Raw genomic sequence first — 19082 nt, 5'->3', positions numbered from 1 at the left:
CAACCGCTACGGACGACATCTTGATGATTTAATTTTTAAAACGTAAAATTTATTTCTTTATCCCAAATTATAATTATAATTTTTATTTAAAAACATAAAAATTGATTATTTCTTAAAAAAAATTAATGCATTTATCACTGGCCCACCCTGTATTTAAAAAAATGGGAGGTCAAACGGTTATTAAATAAATAATCTATTTAAGAATTACATCATGCTAATTCTTTGAATTATGTTGTATGCCCTTCATGTTGGTATAATACAGGTATGTATAATTATGATTTTCTATTGGAAATCATTAGTTTCTATTACTATCTCAATATATGGAGTGGCTTTTTTTCCAGAAGCCATATCTCACCAACGTTTCACGGTGCCATGGAAACTCCGACCCCTTATGAGACACATCGCAACCCTTTCATAACAGCCAGTTCTTTTTATTCACGTATCGTTTACATCAATTGGCCCGAATTATGATCAATGCCAATACTAATATATTTAAACGATGTTTCAACTGAAGCTTCGTTTCCTTCGTTGTTTTTACCGTAAATAAGTTATTTTGTATAAATTGTAAGCAGAAACATTTATAAGCCTCTTAAGGTTTCACGTGACGTCTTAAGACTTTAATGATAGGTATAACTAATTACAACTCGACGTTTAAATTATACCTAAATGGTTATTATGTGGTACTTGTCATCTTATCTATTTCGAAATAAACGGAGAAAAATATTGGTGCGTGTTTACTGTGGCAAGGCCTATAATGGTTGCGTTTATCACGTGATAAAATATATAAAACATTTACACATTGTTAAGCCAATTAGTATAGACTACATATATGTGTAGAATTTTCTACACATATATGTAGGTACGCTTCGTTGTATCTCGCAATTATCAAGCGATAAGCGAAGCCACCATAAACCACACAATAATTTTAAATTTTTGTTTGACGTTGCACGGACATACCCTTGGCATAAGAGCATACAACTACAAACTTTTAATAATTTGGCTTTGGTGTAAATGGTTTCAACCTTACAATGCCACAAATACTTACTTATCGCTTTTAATGTATTATTTTAAGGGTTAAGAAAGTTTTTAACTGAATTAGACAATTTCACGCTACAAAACTAAATTAATTTGTTCCAAATGACGTTTTTTTACAAACTGTAAATCCAGTTTATTCTCAGTTCTCGTTATTAAATAAAATTTATGTTTTACTTTAAGCAGAATCGGAAACTTCCGATACAACAGACATCCCACCCACCCAACCCATAGGAACCCATTGTATTCCATTGATTTAGCCCTATCTAATTTTGTAGTTGTTATTATGTATTATGTACTATGTACGCTCATAACACAATCAGAAAACAATGAAATGTTTAGCTATAAATATATCCTATCCTTATTTACACATAGTAGGTACTGACATTCAATTTCGATGGGTACTTCATTGTCGCTTATTCGAATAAGAGTCCACTGAAATCTAACTTATAATATGAGGAACATTACAGTTATAAGAATAGTTACACAAGACACCTTTACCCCACCGAACGCTAAAGCTTAAAACATAGTAGGTGACTAATATTTACAACACTTAATCCTAAGTACAGTGAATCGTGCAGAAGCGTTTATATTGAGGTAATAACTTATTTAGTGTAACTGGTGACTGACTACTAATTGACTAAATAACTTTAAAAAAATACTTCCCAAAGCCTAATAGGTAACAGATTGTCATGGATTCGGACGTCGAACGTAAACGTTACGAGCCACCGCGCTCACGGTAAATAGCTTAACATTAAACAAGTGGGAATTTATTGATACTCGAGTTAGTATCATGAAATGACTCGTAAAGACCGAGTCGTTAACTGAACCGCCAGGCCGCAACGACGCTATTATATAACGACGCCGCTCCTCGAAATAATTTTCGTCGTTTGATCTTTCTTCTCGTCGTCGAGATTGAGTTTGGGGTTCTGTATTTTCTTCCACGTGTCGCCGAGCGCTTTGCTAAAGTGGTCGTCGACGCCGCCTTTGGCTTGGGTTTTCTCTGTTTCCCTTAATCTGGAGGTTTGTATTTGCCTCCATGTGTCGCCTAGGGCCTTGGCGAAGTGGTCATCGACGGAGAGAGAGGCGTCGTCGACCTCCATGGCGATGATTTTGGCGGGTTTGGGCGGCTCCTCGGGTTTGAACTGGATGGGGCTGCTGGCGCGGTCCTTGGTGTTGGGCTTGGGGCCGGGCTGGCTGTTCTCGGTGTTCTTCTTGAACAGGCTCATGTAGTCGTCGCCGAGCGACCGTCTGAAGTGTTCGTCGATTACCGGGTCGCACATAGACATTGAACCTGGGGAAAGAACACAAACTTATAACAAAAATGACAGACAAGACAATAAGCAAATAAATTAGATGAATGTAACATTTACAGTTCTCCCCTTTTTTAAACACCGTCAAACATCGGTCAATAAAATTTGTAAAGAGCCGCAGTTAGGTCCGCTACGGCCGCTCATAATAATGTAAAAAATATTAATATCGGAATAAATTGGTCGCATCGACACTAAATTGCTTATGCAAATATGTATATTCAGTCAGAAAATTTTGTCGTAATAAACATCGTGGTAATTTCTAATTGGGTGTATGTTTAAAAGTAGATATATTACCAGGCGGCGTGTCGCTCTTGGTGATGACGGAGGGCCGGTTGTAGGGCGGCGGCGCGGCCCGCGAACGCAGCCGCATGTCAATAGGGGCCTCGTGCTTGCCCGGGTATTCGGGGGGCGCTGTGGGCGAAAAGGAGTTGTTTAGTATACTTTACCGATAGCACAGGGCGGACACTACATACATCAAAAATCACTCGCGTTTCTATGTGTAAACGGCATGTCCGTACACGCGTCATGCGTCGTAGTGTGAGTAAGTTGCTTAAAAATAGTACTGAGAGCACGCCAGAAGTCCGCCCGATTTCTGTCGCGGGGCGAGGTAATTCGAGTCGGTGCGGGGCGGTGCGTGGCCGTTCTGTATGATAATACTATTACTTATTCTGTGCCGATAGAAAGTAATTAAGCCCATAAAAATGTTTACAACTGAAAGATGATGACGTAAAAGGAGACGATAAATGCAGCGTTTTCAGGCAAAAGGTCAAAGTCACTTCGTTAGTTGTATAAAAAGAACTTACTAAGGTCATCATTAGGTATTTACCTTCAGGTAATACAACTGTTTACAGTTAAAGTATTATTTTGCCTAGTCTCTAATCTTGTAAGTCCTGGAGTACCTAATATTGCAGTTTTTAATTAGGAACCTTCTTTAATTTCATGAGTGCATTTTAATTCAATCTGAATTATCAACAGCAAATATTTACTTTGCACTGACCGATAAGACCCTTTTGGTACATGTTTACAACTTTATTTACTTCTCACGCTAAGATTACGAAGAATGTCCATTACCGATTGTTATTCGAGCAACGTGCGAAAACCAATCAGACGCCTATTTTCCTATAACTAGGGGGAGTTTTCCAGTTCTTTGATTCAGCAACAAGTGGCGATCACCTCGTGCTAGCAACCGTTGCCAAAATAAACTAAGTGAGTATTTGTGACATTCATACAGAATTTATTGGTGTTCGTTGATTCAGTACCTAGTTTGTGTTTTCCTAAGCTTCAACTTAGAGCAATTTCAATTAGAAAACAACTTAATAATCGTAAATTATATTGTTTCGTAAAGTATTAAAATGTACAAGCTGCAAAAGTGCATACCCACGTTATGAATGAACTTTATTCATAAAGTAGGTATGCACTTTTGCAGCTGTGTGTACGTAGTAGCCAACCCTTACATACTAATTTTGGGGGAGGGAAATGGGCTAAATGAATGCAATAAGCGATCGACAGGCCGTCTGTTTCCAGCCGGGGGTCCCTACACTACCCGGTCAATTCGAACAACGTGATAATTACAACATACGAGAACAATACGAGATCTAATAGATACGTTATAGTTTAGTTCTCGATTCGAGAAACCAATTGTCATTTCACGCTACAATTATTGTGGCGTTTTGGGATATCCATTAGATATCCATTGGATGTCTAAGTAATATCTTAAGCAAATCTTAAAGAGATCGTTCAAGAGGACATTCGGAATCGCGGAAATGACAAATTTGACATGACTTTCTTAAATAATATCTCGTTAACGTTTCTGTTTCATATCTAGTGGATATCTCGTTGATACCTAGATCATTGTTCGAATTGGCCCGTTCATCTACCTTCATCTCTACATACCTATATATCTACTAATCTTTAAAGATCCGCAAGGAGTTACGATACTTATGGTCTTGTATTTGCTATATAGTCACAAGTCACGATAGCCCCTTACCATCAACGTACTTTTTCCACTATCATATTTAAGAATGCACAATATTTTATTCCACATTCCTAAAATATTATAAAGCGGTCCTTTAATAACATCTTTCAGCTATTTCATCTAGAAGATCTGACGCAAAACTTGACAACAACTATTTTATGCATGTAATCTGAGATCCTTTTCAGCATGGTGCGCGTGTAACCAAGACGTTCCTCCGAGGTGGGTTACAAACGCCCAACGTAATTAAATTTAGAGAATGTGGCTGGAAGGGACAAGTAGAAAGACTGTTTGGTATGTTTTCTGCGGAAACTATTATTTATCCGGGCGAGTGTTGAAGAGAATACATAAATTCTAATGGACACAGTTCTGTCTAATAATGTTTTATTTATTTAGGTTATTAAATAACAATTTTTTTTGTTTATAAGGTTGGTGTATGGACAAGTCAATAAAAATGCCCAGAATTAGAACAGATATAAGTAGGTTTAGTAGGTACGTTAGTCAGTCAAATAATATTTGCTATAGGTGTATACCTTGTACCTGTACCTGTGTACTTGTACATGCAAATATACAATAAAATAATATTTACATCTGAATTAATTTTAATTCTAATTATTGTCTTGCTAATTTTGCAATGCACACGTTAATTAATAGTTTTCATTATTAGTATTTTCTATATTTAGCGCTAAAGATGACTAAATATAAATATTGTCTGTTTCATGAATAAGTCTATTGATTTCATATAGGTAACTTTTAATTTAATAGCGAATCGGAAAAGAGGTTTCTATCATAGGTACATCCGCATTCTTCGTGTCTTCCTACCTATAATCAATATTCAGTTAATTTATAGGAATAATTATTATACTTGTGGTTTGAAATATGTAAATGAATGGTCTATAAATTAAAATGGCGGCTTTTTAAGAACATCCCAAGAATGCTACTAAGTACCTTTATTACTCCTTCCTCGGGGCAATCAAGAAGAGTTAATTTACTTGTAATTAAGGGTTTTATGAACACTGTTAAATTTGATGAGCAAATTGTATTATAATCCTATTTAGGCTATTTAGTAGTGAAAAATGGGTCGTTTACACGTGCGACTCGTTTAATGTGTCTTCGTTTGATTTTATTTCGGCAATTTCAACGGGGTTTTACGTAATGAAATTAACCTTATGAATAATCAAATAGTTATAGTTTTAATTTAATGTTTACAGATGTAGTGCACAATTGTTCGCCATCCTATTTTCTCGGAAACGTTCGTATTTGTCATGTTACTTCTGTCAACCTCAGTACTTAGACTGACTGAAATAGACACACACGTTCACGTGCGTTCGTTCGTGCGTTTCCGTGAAAACACGATGGCAAACAATTATGCACTACTTACAACTGTAACTCTCTTATTTATAAACTCGCTACAAACCTCAATTATTTCATTTATGTTTTATCTCTTTCTTAAGAGTCCCCGACAAGCTCGGCCGAATTTCACCTTCCCATACAAACGGAGTTTCGTTCTCATTTTAAAACTACGGGTTGGATTGTAATAAAACTTTGTATATACAATGACATGAGGTATAAATAGGTCTCCTCACCACTTAGATGGTTGGCAGTCCTCAACTGTGCGTTTCTCTAGAAACTTCCTGCCTCGCACAGCTAAACTGTGGAATGAACTGTCGCCTGCGGTATTTCCGGACCGATATGACCTTCAAACCTTCAAAAAAGAGCGTATTCCCATCTTAAATGCCGGCAACGCACTTACAACCCCTCTGGTGTTGCGGGTGTCCATGGGCGGCGGTAATCGCTTACCATCAGGTGATCCGTCTGCTCGTTTGCCTCCTATTTCATAAAAAAAAAGGTCTGTAATTAGTTTATATAGCTCCAGTTTATAATACAAACGAATTAGAGCAAAAACAAGTTTTGCATGAGAAACTTAAATTAGCTGTATTTATTTAACTATGGTATCTGAAGTTACATAAACTGATTACAGACATAGATATACCTTGCCCTATTGTAAGTACAAAGTTTCAGAGCAAACTAGCTACTCTTTTTAAAAAGAGAGCGTAACTACGTTTGTATGGAGAACCGAGCTTGCCGGGGACCCTTAAAATAACATATACCTACGTCATATTGTCAGATTAAGATAATCGATTTTTTAGCCAATTGAGGGTTGTAGCGAGTTTATGAATAAGGGAATTAGTGTCTATAATAGTAGTATCCAGAATCAGAAAGAGTAGGTAATGTGAACAATCAGATGCTTGTATACCTTTTTTTATGGTTTACAATGATCAATGCAATGGATGTCAGAACTCTCTGCACCTGATTGTATAAATTAGCACAATAGCGCTTTTTTATTCACAAAAACACATTCTCAAAGTAGCAAATAAGAAATGAAACTAATTTTAGGTATTATGTATTTGACAAGTCTCCAAAAACTCTTAACGTTAGGCGGTACTGCTGTTAGGCACGTCGCCAGTAGGCTCAGGGTATAAAGCACACAAATAAAGTCTGTGGGAAAACGGAATAGTCGTGAAATGTAAGGGATCCAATACATTCTCCGACCTCTTTCCGCACAGACCGTAAGATGATTTACCTAATTAAAAACCTACCTATTTTTAAGTGACCGTCACTGCATAATTCGTCTGGTAAAGACGTAAATGCCAATAATGATGATGATGTATAAGTGGAGCGTGTTTTTCAAATAACATACCTATTACATGCGATAATAATCGGTTCGCAACATCAATAGAATACTCAATTCTAAGAACTCAATATACCTACAATTCTGAGCGAAGGTTTCCATGAAGCGTAGATTATACTTTATACATAATTCGCTAATACGGTGCCTATCTCGTCGCATAATAGTTGATTGTCCTAATGTAATGTTACGCATAAAATTCTTTTCGCATAATGTTATTGTGCTGAAACAGAAAGTATTTTCGTAAATATTTTGTATAGGTTGTGTAGATCAGGGTAGGTTGGGTTAGGTTTGTTTTATAACTTTTCAGAAATGTTAATAGTTCCAGCACAATAACAATTATGCGAAATGAGTTTTATGCGTAACATTACATTAGGACAATCAATGCAATATAGACCTAATGCAACCCGATATAGACCCAATTCGCTATACTGCAACAATAGATCAGATCAATCATTATCCTTCTCGCACCTCCTCGAAACGTCGGAGGTAAATTTAAAACCTATTTTAAGCGGTTAAGTCCCACCGTTGTGAATAATAATAGATAGGGATTCTAATTGTTTGTATCTTTACGTTATAAATGATGTATTACAGTTTGAATAATACAATTCGTTGTGAATAAGTGTGGGTAAGTATATTGGGGTAAAAAGCGACCCGTGTAGTATTTTTCTAAGCCGGATTATCGGAGGGCGTTTATATATACTTATACTCATACCACTATCATACTCGGTCAGCTTGAAAGCGTCATTGTAATTATAAATTATTAGCTTTTGCCCGCGACTTCGTCTGCGTGGAATCGGTGACATGACAGCAGCTAGAGCTATAGCGCCTGGATAAATTGTAATAGCAATCATTCAATTTGAGCATAAGCTTAATTGTTTGACATCAATTATCAGGCAATTTAACCCGTCTTTTCACTCTCTTTAGGGATGATATCCGACATAAAAGCTATCCTATGTCCTTCCCCGGGACTCAAACTATCTTTATGCCAAATTTCAACTAAATCGGTTCAGCGGTTTAAGCGTGAAGAAGTACCACACAGACAGACAGACAGACAGACTTTCGCATTTATAATATTAGTATGGAATTATTGGCAGTTTTTTTATTACACAGTGTGATCTTTGATTTGATTTTGAGTTTTGACGACCTGTCTGGCCTCTGGCCTAGTGGGTAGTGACCCTGCCTGTGAAACCGATGGTCCCGGGTTCGAATCCCGGTAAGGGCATTTATTTGTGTGATGAGGTCGAATATTTGTACCTGAGTCTTGGGTGTTTTCGATGTATGTAAGTTATGTATTTATCTATTTAGGTCGTATGTAGAATGTAGGTATATCGTCGCCTAGTACCTATAGTATAGTCGACTACAAAGAGATGTATCCACTTTTTCACCTTACTGCATTGCAATAAAGTGAAAAGTGAAAAACCTTTGCTTAACCTTGTGCCTACGTTTGTCATCGTTCATCAGTTCGACATCGTATGCAACCGCTTCGCTTATTAATTACTACAAATTCAGCGCCAACTAGGCCTATATTTATTTATTTTAAACTTCATTGCACATAATAGAAGTACAACAGGCAGACTAAAGGCTAATAGGCATTCTCTACCAGTCAACAATAGGGACAAAACAAAAATGCATCAGCATCAAGGTGGTTGCAACCACGAGAAAAAGTGTCTAAATTATGAGCGAGCTATACCTAAGTTTCAAGGTGTCTATACAAAACCAACCCGATTTAAGGATTGAACGATATTGGATTTATGGAATACATAAAAATAAAAGTCTTACCTTTCCCATTAGTAGTCAGGTTGGCGGGCGCGTCCTCGTCATCCAATTCGCCGTCGCTGTGAGGCGCCCGCGCCAGCGCGGGACCGCTCCGCCGCTCGTTGAACGACTGCGAGCGCAGCGCCATCTTGCCGTTTTCTCTGGAAATTTAGATTTATGTTTTAGACTTATATATGATATGTTTTTTACGAAATAAAATGTTGGACCACCAAGAAGCGTATGAAAATGTAGGAGATTCTTGAAATTTGATTTACTGTATTAGTTGTATTTTTTTACATATAAATAGGTTTATAATGAATCATTGATGATCCAGAATTCCATTTGGTAGAGTTGATAACTAATGTCGGCACACAGTTACATAGCTCGCACGAAAAATAGTCCCCTATTCCGATGTTAGATAGCCAAGGCACCTACCTACACTTGGCACTTTAATATAAATGTCATTAAAGAAAAAGACACGCCTCGGTAATAAACAAGTAGGATCTAAAACCTACAATAAATATTTTAAGAGAATTTAACCCACGTAGAATATTTAGATAAAATATATCAGCAAGAAAAAGTAACAACAGCGAGTAACATCAGATCCCCACGTCTGTGCCCTGGGGCACTCCGTAAAACTCAGTTTAAATCAAAAATTCAATTTCACCTGACATCGCCTACACAATGCCGAGGAAAGGTGAGAAAAACGATTCTAATAAATTCATAAGAAAACACAGGAGCACCATTTCCATATTAATACCTGAGTGGAAAGCAAGTGAAAGTTGAAGGTCTAAGTCTAATCTAATACTCTAGGGTGTTTAGTTGCATGTAGCTTGGATAATGTTACAGTATGCACATTTGATGCCAAGTGGTTAGGTCAATTAACTTATGAATAAAAGCTAGGGAAATAATATAATAGCCTTCTTGAGCTATTAGTGCCGTGAAAGAAATGGTTAAGTAATATCTTTTGGTTCTTTGCTCTAATAGTAGCACTACTATTTATTAGGATAATTCTGGTAATTTTTACCCTGCCACCATGCGCACGCACTTTCGTAAAAGATTAGACTGCCTACTGTGAATATTTAATAAGGTGTCAAAATCACCACCATCATTCGCCATTTACATGTTGGCAGGGTAAAAATTATCAGAATTATCCTTACGAAATTACGTAATAAATGATCCTGAGGAGCTGCAACATCCCAAGCAAAGATTTTAAAAAGTTAGCCTCTGGGGTATTTTCTTCTTCTTGTCTAACATCCTGGTGTAAACAACAGTGGCGTGTACTAACCTGGGCCTGTAGTCGGGCTGCCTGGTCCGGCGCTCACGCCTCCACTTGCCCGTGAGCTCCTTCGGCTGAGCACGCGTCGTCTCTGGCGACAGTGTCCGATCACCCTCCGACTCGCCGCTCGAAGCTGTGCTTGGAGTTTCTGTAACAATACAAAGAGCTATTAGAACCTGACAATCTGTGGTCACTGGTCAGTTATTGGTAGTTCACTAGCCTATAAATCTTTGGATCGTTGAGTTATTTTACGATGCGCCCGGTATGAAGCTAGGAATATCAACGACTGCATTGGTCTGATCGATTTGCCGCCTGTTTTATTAGGCAGATCGTGATATGCCTGGGCTAATCTTAGTCAGAACATGAAATGGCGGCGTTTCATGATATGCCTAGGAATATCTCGATATGCCCGATTTTACAATCTGCCGCCGACATATACACGGTGGCTAAAATATAAGTGCATTCACGTTGCCAGGGAGGTTTTGGGATTATACTGAGCAACTTTTACAATGGGACCAACCCCGAAATCGCGAAAAAAATTTTGACTGTTTCATACATTTTGGCTGGTCCATTTTCTATGGGAGGGTAATTTTTTTTTCAAGATTTCGTGGTTGGTCCCATAGTAAAAGTTGCTCAGTATAATCGCAAAACCTGCCTGGCAACGGGAATGCACTTACTTTTTAGTCACCCTGTAGTTTGTTATAAGAATTACAATAACACAAAGACGGAATAACACGAGTGTGAAAGCGAGTATAGGAGGAAGCCCCAGTCCTGTTGTGTAAACTGAGCCCAAACTTTTAATTGGAATCCGGTCCAATCTTATTCTCATCAACTCTGATTTAGATAGACAGTAACTTTATAGAGACGAACTCATTAAGGAGCGTGGTTGGCGCCACATAACTACCCGCTTTGTTAATTATCTAAATAATTATGAATCACAATAGCGCCAAAATATTGAGGTGCTCCTAATATTTAATGATCATACGAGTACGACGTAAAAGACCATAGCAAAATATCGTTTTATTCATTGTTGAGCATATTGCACATAAATAATTATAAAAGGCAGATTAAAACTTATATTTTTCATATGAGCAAAGACACAAAATATTGAGGTCTTCTCTGCTAGTCAACTACACAGTTAAAATAGAAAATTGTTATGTTCTTTGGAATAGATTTAAGATTATACCTTTTTGAGGAGATGCTACCCACGGCTGCCACAGAGGCAGATTAAACTTGGGTGAATCAGGAGGTTCCATTTGTAGAAGATCAAGGTTGTGCAACGAAGTCCGAGCAAGAAGCAGGAGGTAATCCAGCGATTCCATCATCACAGCCCGCAGGCAACACACAATCAAACACTAGTGCACCTAATGCTGAACCACAAGAACATATTCTTGAAAATGGAGCACTAAAAGCACTTTCACACCAGGTAATGAGATTGAATTGGCAAAAACACTGATTATCCAAAGGCAATGGGGAGCGAACCGATAGACAAGACATTGGCGTCCCGGCACAGGTAACACTGAAGGCCGACTGAACAAAAAACGAGCTGGAAGAGATTACATCGGAATAAATAAATGAGATGAACAAAAAACAAACCGAAAAGCAAAAAGAGCATCACGCTACATCCACGCGGCCGGACGTTGCGGCGCTTCCTTCGAACCCTCGCATACAGGACGTTCACTCACAGGCGACCACCAGTTGTTGATACCGATATGAACCTTAAACTTGACAGGCTGACAAATGATAAGGATTTCGGGATTCAGAAGAAAATAGAAGGAAAATATTTACAAGAGATGGAAAACTATTCACTAAAAGCATTTTGCAAAGCAAATTAATGATACCAGTTACGAATTATCTGATCTCTTGGGTTAGAAAGAGTACACAGAAAAAAAAGACATTGGATGAGAAAATATCAAAATACTTTACGTAGCGTAATGTACTAAGCCAGGGCTCAAAACGATATAAATGTACTATGAGGTATCAATACCGAAGACGAAGACAAATTGAGATCACCTTGTATGCGTTACAATAACTTTCGACGTTGTATAATAATAATAAATGTACCCATTGTGTTTCGGTCAATTCAGTTTTTATGTCACGAATGTGATTGTGTTTTACGACTCATCTCCAAGGCACAAAGGAATTGATGAAAACACACATTTTAAGTCAGTAAAGCGCCAATTTTGCATAAAACATTTTTGTTGGTAGGTGGTAATTCGATTTTGTTTTTCTCGCCGATCGACCTGGATTTCTTTTGAATGTATAATTAAGGAGGTTGAGATACAATAACACGATTGTCTATTCAAATTTATGTGCTATTGTTCTATAAAGGCCATTAATTAGGTTTAGGTTAAAACATGGTACAAATTTTAACTACATCACTAATTGAACCACCCTGTGTTTGGAATACATCAACCTGTTCGGTCCATTCATGAAAGTGCGTGAGCGCAGGGCGCGGGGATTAATGAACCCCCTTTACACTTCTACCTTCCTTCACCTTGCTACTACCTCCAGCCATAAAATCGACTTTTAAATCAAACCGTGCAGACCGGAAATAGAGTCTAAAATCGCTTGCGAAATCAATAAAGTGCAGTGCATTCTTAGCCAAACAAATCCAATTCTATTCTTTACTCAGGAGAGTCCAAATTGATTCGCAAACACTGAGGTAAGCCGGGTCTTAAATTACGGTGGTTGTATCCTTGGAAGGTTGTTTTATTCTAAGGCCGAGCGGGAGAGGGGAAGTAAGAAACTGTGAGAAGTTACTGGGATGCTGCACTGTATAGGCATTAGTTTTTTATTGTCTAATAGAGGCAAAGGCTCGCCGACAGGTAAGCTTTGGCGCCGCTCTTCATTAGGTGCCGAAGGGATTTGCAGAGATAAATTAGAAATTTAGGGACAGACTGTAATAAAGCGGTTTCATGGTTTAATGTTTCTACTTTAATTGCATGTGGTAGATTGTTTTTTTTTTCCTATTATTTTTTAGAAAGCACTACGAAAGCTGGGTACGCAAAACTCTTATTTGTATTCAGAAATTAAAAAATTACGGCGTAATTAAGTTACACCCACGAGCAATGAAAACGAGTCACTTTGTACAGAAATTTCCATAAGAAGTATCAAGTTTAAATAGTAAATAAATATAAGGAAATAGACATGGACAGTAAATTTTTCTTGAGTTGGAATTATGTGAATTTCTATCTAACTTCAATAGAGGTGGTAGGACCAGTCAGCAAAACTAGCAGCAGCTTAGCACCTCTGCTTACATATTTGTACGCAGAGGGCTAAGCTAATTGTTTTTCTGACTGTACATATAGCGTAGTAGTATAGTTAGCAAAGTGGTTATTGTATAAAATGTAATGAGTTCTATATCTGAAGATGCTAATGACGAAACTTCCTTAATTAAAAGTTAGGGAATTGTGGCCTCGGGACAAAAGGTTCCGCCAAAACATTAAACAATATTCCTGTACCTACTTTTTAGACATTCTACGTATAAAAATGTGACGAAATACCTACTCATAAGAGTCAAGAGAGTCAAGAGTCAAAATATTCTTTATTCAAATAGGCCTAGCAACAAGCACTCTATGTCTAGAGTAGTCTATATAAAGTAGTAGTTTATGTCTAGAGTATACTTCTATAAAACAGTATTTGTATTTGGGAAAAAATTGCAACTTACGCGTGTGGTAAGGCCGTAAGGCGTGACTTTTACGATGAGAATGCTTGTTGTTTTATCTTTACGTATTTATTGTAGTACTTGCATTCAAAGTGTACGAGATTTGAAAGCTAGAACAGATAATTACTACATACTATTATTTGATCAGCTGATTGATGAGTGGTTTAGAAAAAAATCCACATTAAAATTAGGAAACCTAAGCGGGAACGTCACATCAAGTTCAAAATATGTACACGTAGGCATGTCAATCTGGAGTTCTAATTGCGTTCTCAAACATATTATCGGCGTATGATCTGTGTCACACATATTTGAAATAATAAACTGCTTTAAAATAACAACACTTAGCTCTCAAACTGACATTCATAGGACATATCCACTTTTAATATTGTTGACCTGTTCCAATACAAGTAAAACCATTTAACACAACTTATAAAACAGGCTAAAAGATAAGATCCAGAGGAACCTCGCTCAGCGGACTGTAATTAAAGGGTTGGGCGTTATTTTTCCCAATTTCTTTTTTTTTTTGCTCTTTTGTTGGTTCGGCGCCATTGGACCGGAGCGAAGCGAGACTACAGCCGTAGGACGAAACTCATTATGTCAAGTAGAATGAGAAATGTAACTACTAAGTAATAGTGTACTTGTAAATGAAGCAGATTATCTCGTTTGCGGTCAGTATGTTTCATATTACACACGTATAAAAACTTATTTTTTAAATCAATTATGTTTGTGAGGCCAGGATTACACTTGTAATAAGTTTTACTTACGTAAGTAGGGACACAGCTATACTACAGAATGAGATATGAATATCGTTATCTCATTCTAGCAAATAGCTTTGTCCCTACTTACGTAAGTAAAACTTACGAGTGTAATCCTGGCCTTACTCTCAATGAGAGTGAGAGAAGAACACGAACCTATGGGGGTAACCTTAAGCATACAAGGCCTGGCCTGTAATACCCTGGTTAGACCCTGCTAGGCTTATCCTTTAAAATAATAAATGTGGTAGATTGACACCAAGAAGATTTCGCGTTTGAATAGAGACGTACTATAATGGTAGCTAACTACAAAATATTTCGGGGTGTCAATAAATTACAAAGTTTTAAGTGGTTAATCAAGGCCGAGTAATAATCAATAGCAAATACAGATCCAAAAGTAGCGGCATTATCCAGTAATTACTTGCTGTCCTGTTGCTGACAAACAATTATAAGCTGGAATCATGTAACTAATATAGACGACAAAAGAATGTGTGTGATATCAATAGAGGTTTTCGAGTTCTAGGAAGTGTGTGTGGAGACCCCTACAAAGTATGCACATGGAAAATACTCGTGTTTTTTAACAAATATGCATTCAGTATATTGGTTTTAGTGGGACAGATGATATTGTTATCCATAAATGCGTCTCAGATTGCTCTGTTCGCGTATTTTCATGTTAAAATAACTGGTTGAAGTTGAAACATAGTTGCATATATGGAGGATGTGTAATTCAGTGAGCCAGTCCGCCGCGGGGCGCGCATCCGTTGCGATTTGCGAACGCCTAATCGCTACGGGGGATGATTATTTGCACGCAGAACACTTACAAAATTTGAGCACAATTACGTGTTGTAAAATTTTAACAGTGGCTGGATTTTGTGCACCTACGAGTAAGCCAAGCACAAGCCTATTATTTTTTGCGTTTTTATGTCATCCTGCACAAATGGGGATGGATAGATTAACCAAAGTTCGATTGCCTCCTGTGCAGATCGAGCAAGTCATTCCATTCAGTACTGTACACTTAGCATATTCGACGAAAACCCTGCAGACCACTACCCTCGACCGTGTTGTAATCCAATGGATACAGAACCTTAAAACATCTTTATAAACGACTGAACCCTCACAGTAATGTTGATTATAAATTAAATCAGAAATAACTAGAATAATTGTTAAGAATACCTACCGACTTGTTTACCTATAATACCAAATAACTAGATTTTAGTTTCACCACACTGCAACATAGGAAAAAGCCGCGGATAAACATAAGGGAAGTTGAATAAATTTGCCTTATCTTTCCTTCACTTGGCCCGTAGAGAATTGCTGGAATCTTACATGTAAGATTTCAGTGTATGCACGCTTACTGAGCGCTTCGTCTCAGACAACCAATATCAATATGATCTCCGTTTACGTATAGTTGATAAGGAATTAAGGATCTGATTATTATGCAACATAGGAAGAGATATGTATTTTGTGAATATCCTTGTATCCTTGGTGGCTGCAAATAACGACGGAAATAAAAGTCAAAACAGGCTTTGAGGGTAGAATTTCTCGTGGGTTCTCTGTTATTAACATTAAGAACATACACTCAGAATAATGTAAAGGGCGACTTTATGTGATAATAAAACTTAACTCAAATGTTATCAGGGAAAATATAATTTTACGACGGAAAGGGAAATTTTCATCTTGGAAAATGTAATCGATCTGGCGGTGAAGATAAAACTGTTTAGTAGATTACTCTCGCCTTTAAATAAATACGAGTCAACGTGACGAAGATTTTATCATAAACAAAAGAAATTTCACAACGATTGCTATATCTTGCAAATCTTGAATAAATTAAGTTTAACGTGGGTATAATTAAAATACCAGCGTTGTTTTTACATCTGCGTTCGCGGAATGCCGATGACGCGTATGCTAAAGTCGCAGATTCCGCATACTTGCACTGCACATTACCTAGGGGCATATTTAGAAATTGATATACACTTATTATGTATATCGAATCGGAGTCCTAACTTACGAGTATGTGCATCACGTTCACTCTAGACCGAAATTACATGTGTGCAAAAGCGACGCAGATATGTTGAAAATAAATAGTTTCTGAATAAAATCCAATGCACATTTCGTTTTCAACAGCACACGAGGTTAGTTTTAGAATGTGAATGTTGTAGACAAATGTAATTGAATTTGAAGAAAACAGTATACTTAGGTAAGTAAAGCATTTTTATTGCAGGTTTGAAAGCATGAGGTCTTGCCAACTGGTAATAACTGACATGAAACCAGTAAATAACATAATAGGGTAGTAAGCTTACTCTAAAAACGTTAAAACGAAACATGTGACGTCACAAGGTGTTATTTACTTATTTAAGAAATCGTCGAGAGCGCAATAGTCATTTTTCAGTACAAGAATATTTCATAAGTTCATAACATACTTACAAGTATGTAGGGCAAACCTTGGCTTTTCGGTGATACTTGGTAATTCGGTGATACTGCGTTATTATCTTACGCTAAGCTCACACTGGTGAAATGTAAGCAATTAAATCGCTGCCAACCCGATTGCAAGCATCAAAACTAATAGCTGCCATCGATTTTATAGCTTGTATTTCCACATGGTGAGAGCTGTGTAAGACAATAACGTGGTATCACCGAATTACCAAGTATCACCGAAAAGCCAAGGTTTGCCCTAAATTCTGATGGCTCAGAAGTATTTTAAGTAAAGCCTGACCAAAAATATATGATCATTGTCAAGAGGGCGCTGTTATTCTCATGTATAGAGGGTGACAGTTCAGTATAGTATGAAAAAAATAGTTCCAGTGAAATTGCGCAACATGGCGCGTGATCATATATTTAGGAATATATGATCAGGCTTTTAATTTATTTATGGGTTACGGGAAGCTAGCTTGTTCCGTTTGCGTGTCTTACTTATATTAAAAATCGATCAGGAAACGGATGCAGGATGCTCTTAATTTCAATATAGTCGAAATTCGAATAATCAAAAAACAAAAGCCCAGCCCCACGGGCGCGAACTATTTAAAATTCGAATGCATGTCGAGCATGATGTAGGCATCTAAAATTCAAATCGCTTCGCGTGAGCCGGTAGTCGTTGCCTGAGGCTGTATGAGGTAATGCGTTCGGCAGAAGCTGAATTTTGTACCATCATCTATACACATTTAACTGTCAATTTGTAATCCTTATTGCAAAGACTATAAAGTCCACGAGAGGCCGTTCATTGGATGGAAAAAATAGTCGAATGCCCCATATATTATTTGTATTTTATAATCATACATATTCGAAGAGCGTGAATTATTAGCTATTAATTAGTAGGAAAACTATTTGTGTGCTCGTTTAATAGGGTTTCTTAACTACCGCTAGAGGCTAACTAATTAAGGTTACCTTAGCTACGACTAATCAGTAGGTTCCCTTCGCAGCTGGAAAGGAGAATTAGGTATAAAGTTTGATTGGGGTATTGAGTTTTGTATGATAAACGCATGAGTGATATTCGCTAATAGGTACACTGTGCAAAACTCAACATGCCTACAGATAGCATCACAAATATGTAGTTTTTTTCAATAATTAAATTAAATTACATTTTTTAGGAAATATGTAATTTTATTCGACGTTACTAATAATTACCTACACATAATAATCGCAATAAAACGCTTACGCTTCACTGAACAGCCGGCCTTTTCATGCCTACAGTTTTCTCATAATACATACTAGCTTTTGCCCGCGACTTCGTCTGCGTGGACTTAGTAACCGCAGCTAGAGTAAGAATAGCGCCTGGAAAAAAATTCATAGCAATCTAAATTTGAGCATATTATGCACACAAATTAGCAGGCACCGTTAATTATCTCAATTCCACCCCGCTTTTTACTTTGTTAAGGGATGATTTTCGGGATAAAAACTATCCTATGTCCTTCTCAGGGACTCGACCTATCTCTATGCCAAATTTCATCTAAATCGATTCAGCGGTTTAAGCGTGAAGAGGGAACACACAGACAGACAGACAGACTTTCGCATTTATAATATTAATAACTAGCTTTTGCCCGCGACTTCGTCTGCGTGGACTTAGTAACCGCAGCTAGAGTAAGAATAGCGCCTGGAAAAAATCTCATAGCAATCTAAATTTGAGCATATTATGCACAAATTAGCAGGCACTTCGTTAATTATCTCAATTCCACCCCGCTTTTTACTTTCTTAAGGTGATGATGATGATGATTTTCGGCATAAAAACTATCCTATGTCCTTCTCAGGGACTCAACCTATCTCTATGCCAAATTTCATCTAAATCGATTCAGCTGTTTAAGCGTGAAGAGGGAACACACAGACAGACAGACAGACAGACAGACAGACTTTCGCATTTATAATATTAGTATGGATTATAGTATGGATTATACCTACGTCTAAATTTAATAAATTCCTTATACTTAGGATGATAATACCATTACTTATTCTGTGACTTAGGTATCCCTAAGCTAGGTAGGACGGACAGTGGTTATCGGATTTTATCATTTTTATCACTCATGTCTGTTATTACTTATTAGCATAGAGTAACTTATACTAGAGCGATACTGTCATAGTAAATTTTGTAACCCCAGTAAATTCACTGCCATCTGTCGACACACTTTAAAA

General features: G+C 37.3%; 1 protein-coding gene across 2 annotated transcripts in view; it reads right to left on the bottom strand.

The window, feature by feature from the left end:
• Window positions 1-1279: 1279 nt before the first annotated feature.
• The window catches only part of LOC134743025 (transcription cofactor vestigial-like protein 4), a 41444-nt gene continuing 23641 nt past the window's right edge, over window positions 1280-19082 (bottom strand). Inside the window, exons 1-5 of one of the 2 annotated variants that reach the window (XM_063676294.1) lie at window positions 11230-11428; window positions 10053-10191; window positions 8789-8925; window positions 2640-2756; window positions 1280-2326 (exon numbers count right to left, since the gene is read on the bottom strand). In XM_063676294.1, the coding sequence (XP_063532364.1) occupies window positions 1884-2326; window positions 2640-2756; window positions 8789-8925; window positions 10053-10191; window positions 11230-11368 (975 nt within the window). In that variant the 5' untranslated portion in view covers window positions 11369-11428 and the 3' untranslated portion in view covers window positions 1280-1883. Of the gene's footprint in view, window positions 2327-2639; window positions 2757-8788; window positions 8926-10052; window positions 10192-11229; window positions 11429-19082 lie in introns of those variants that run through there. The other variant, XM_063676293.1, reaches the window with a different exon arrangement.

This window comes from Cydia strobilella, chromosome 7 (assembly GCF_947568885.1).
Source record: "Cydia strobilella chromosome 7, ilCydStro3.1, whole genome shotgun sequence".
NCBI lineage: Eukaryota > Metazoa > Arthropoda > Insecta > Lepidoptera > Tortricidae > Cydia > Cydia strobilella.
The sequence above is the reverse complement of the archived record's forward strand: the minus strand, read 5'-3'. Positions and strand labels throughout refer to the sequence as shown.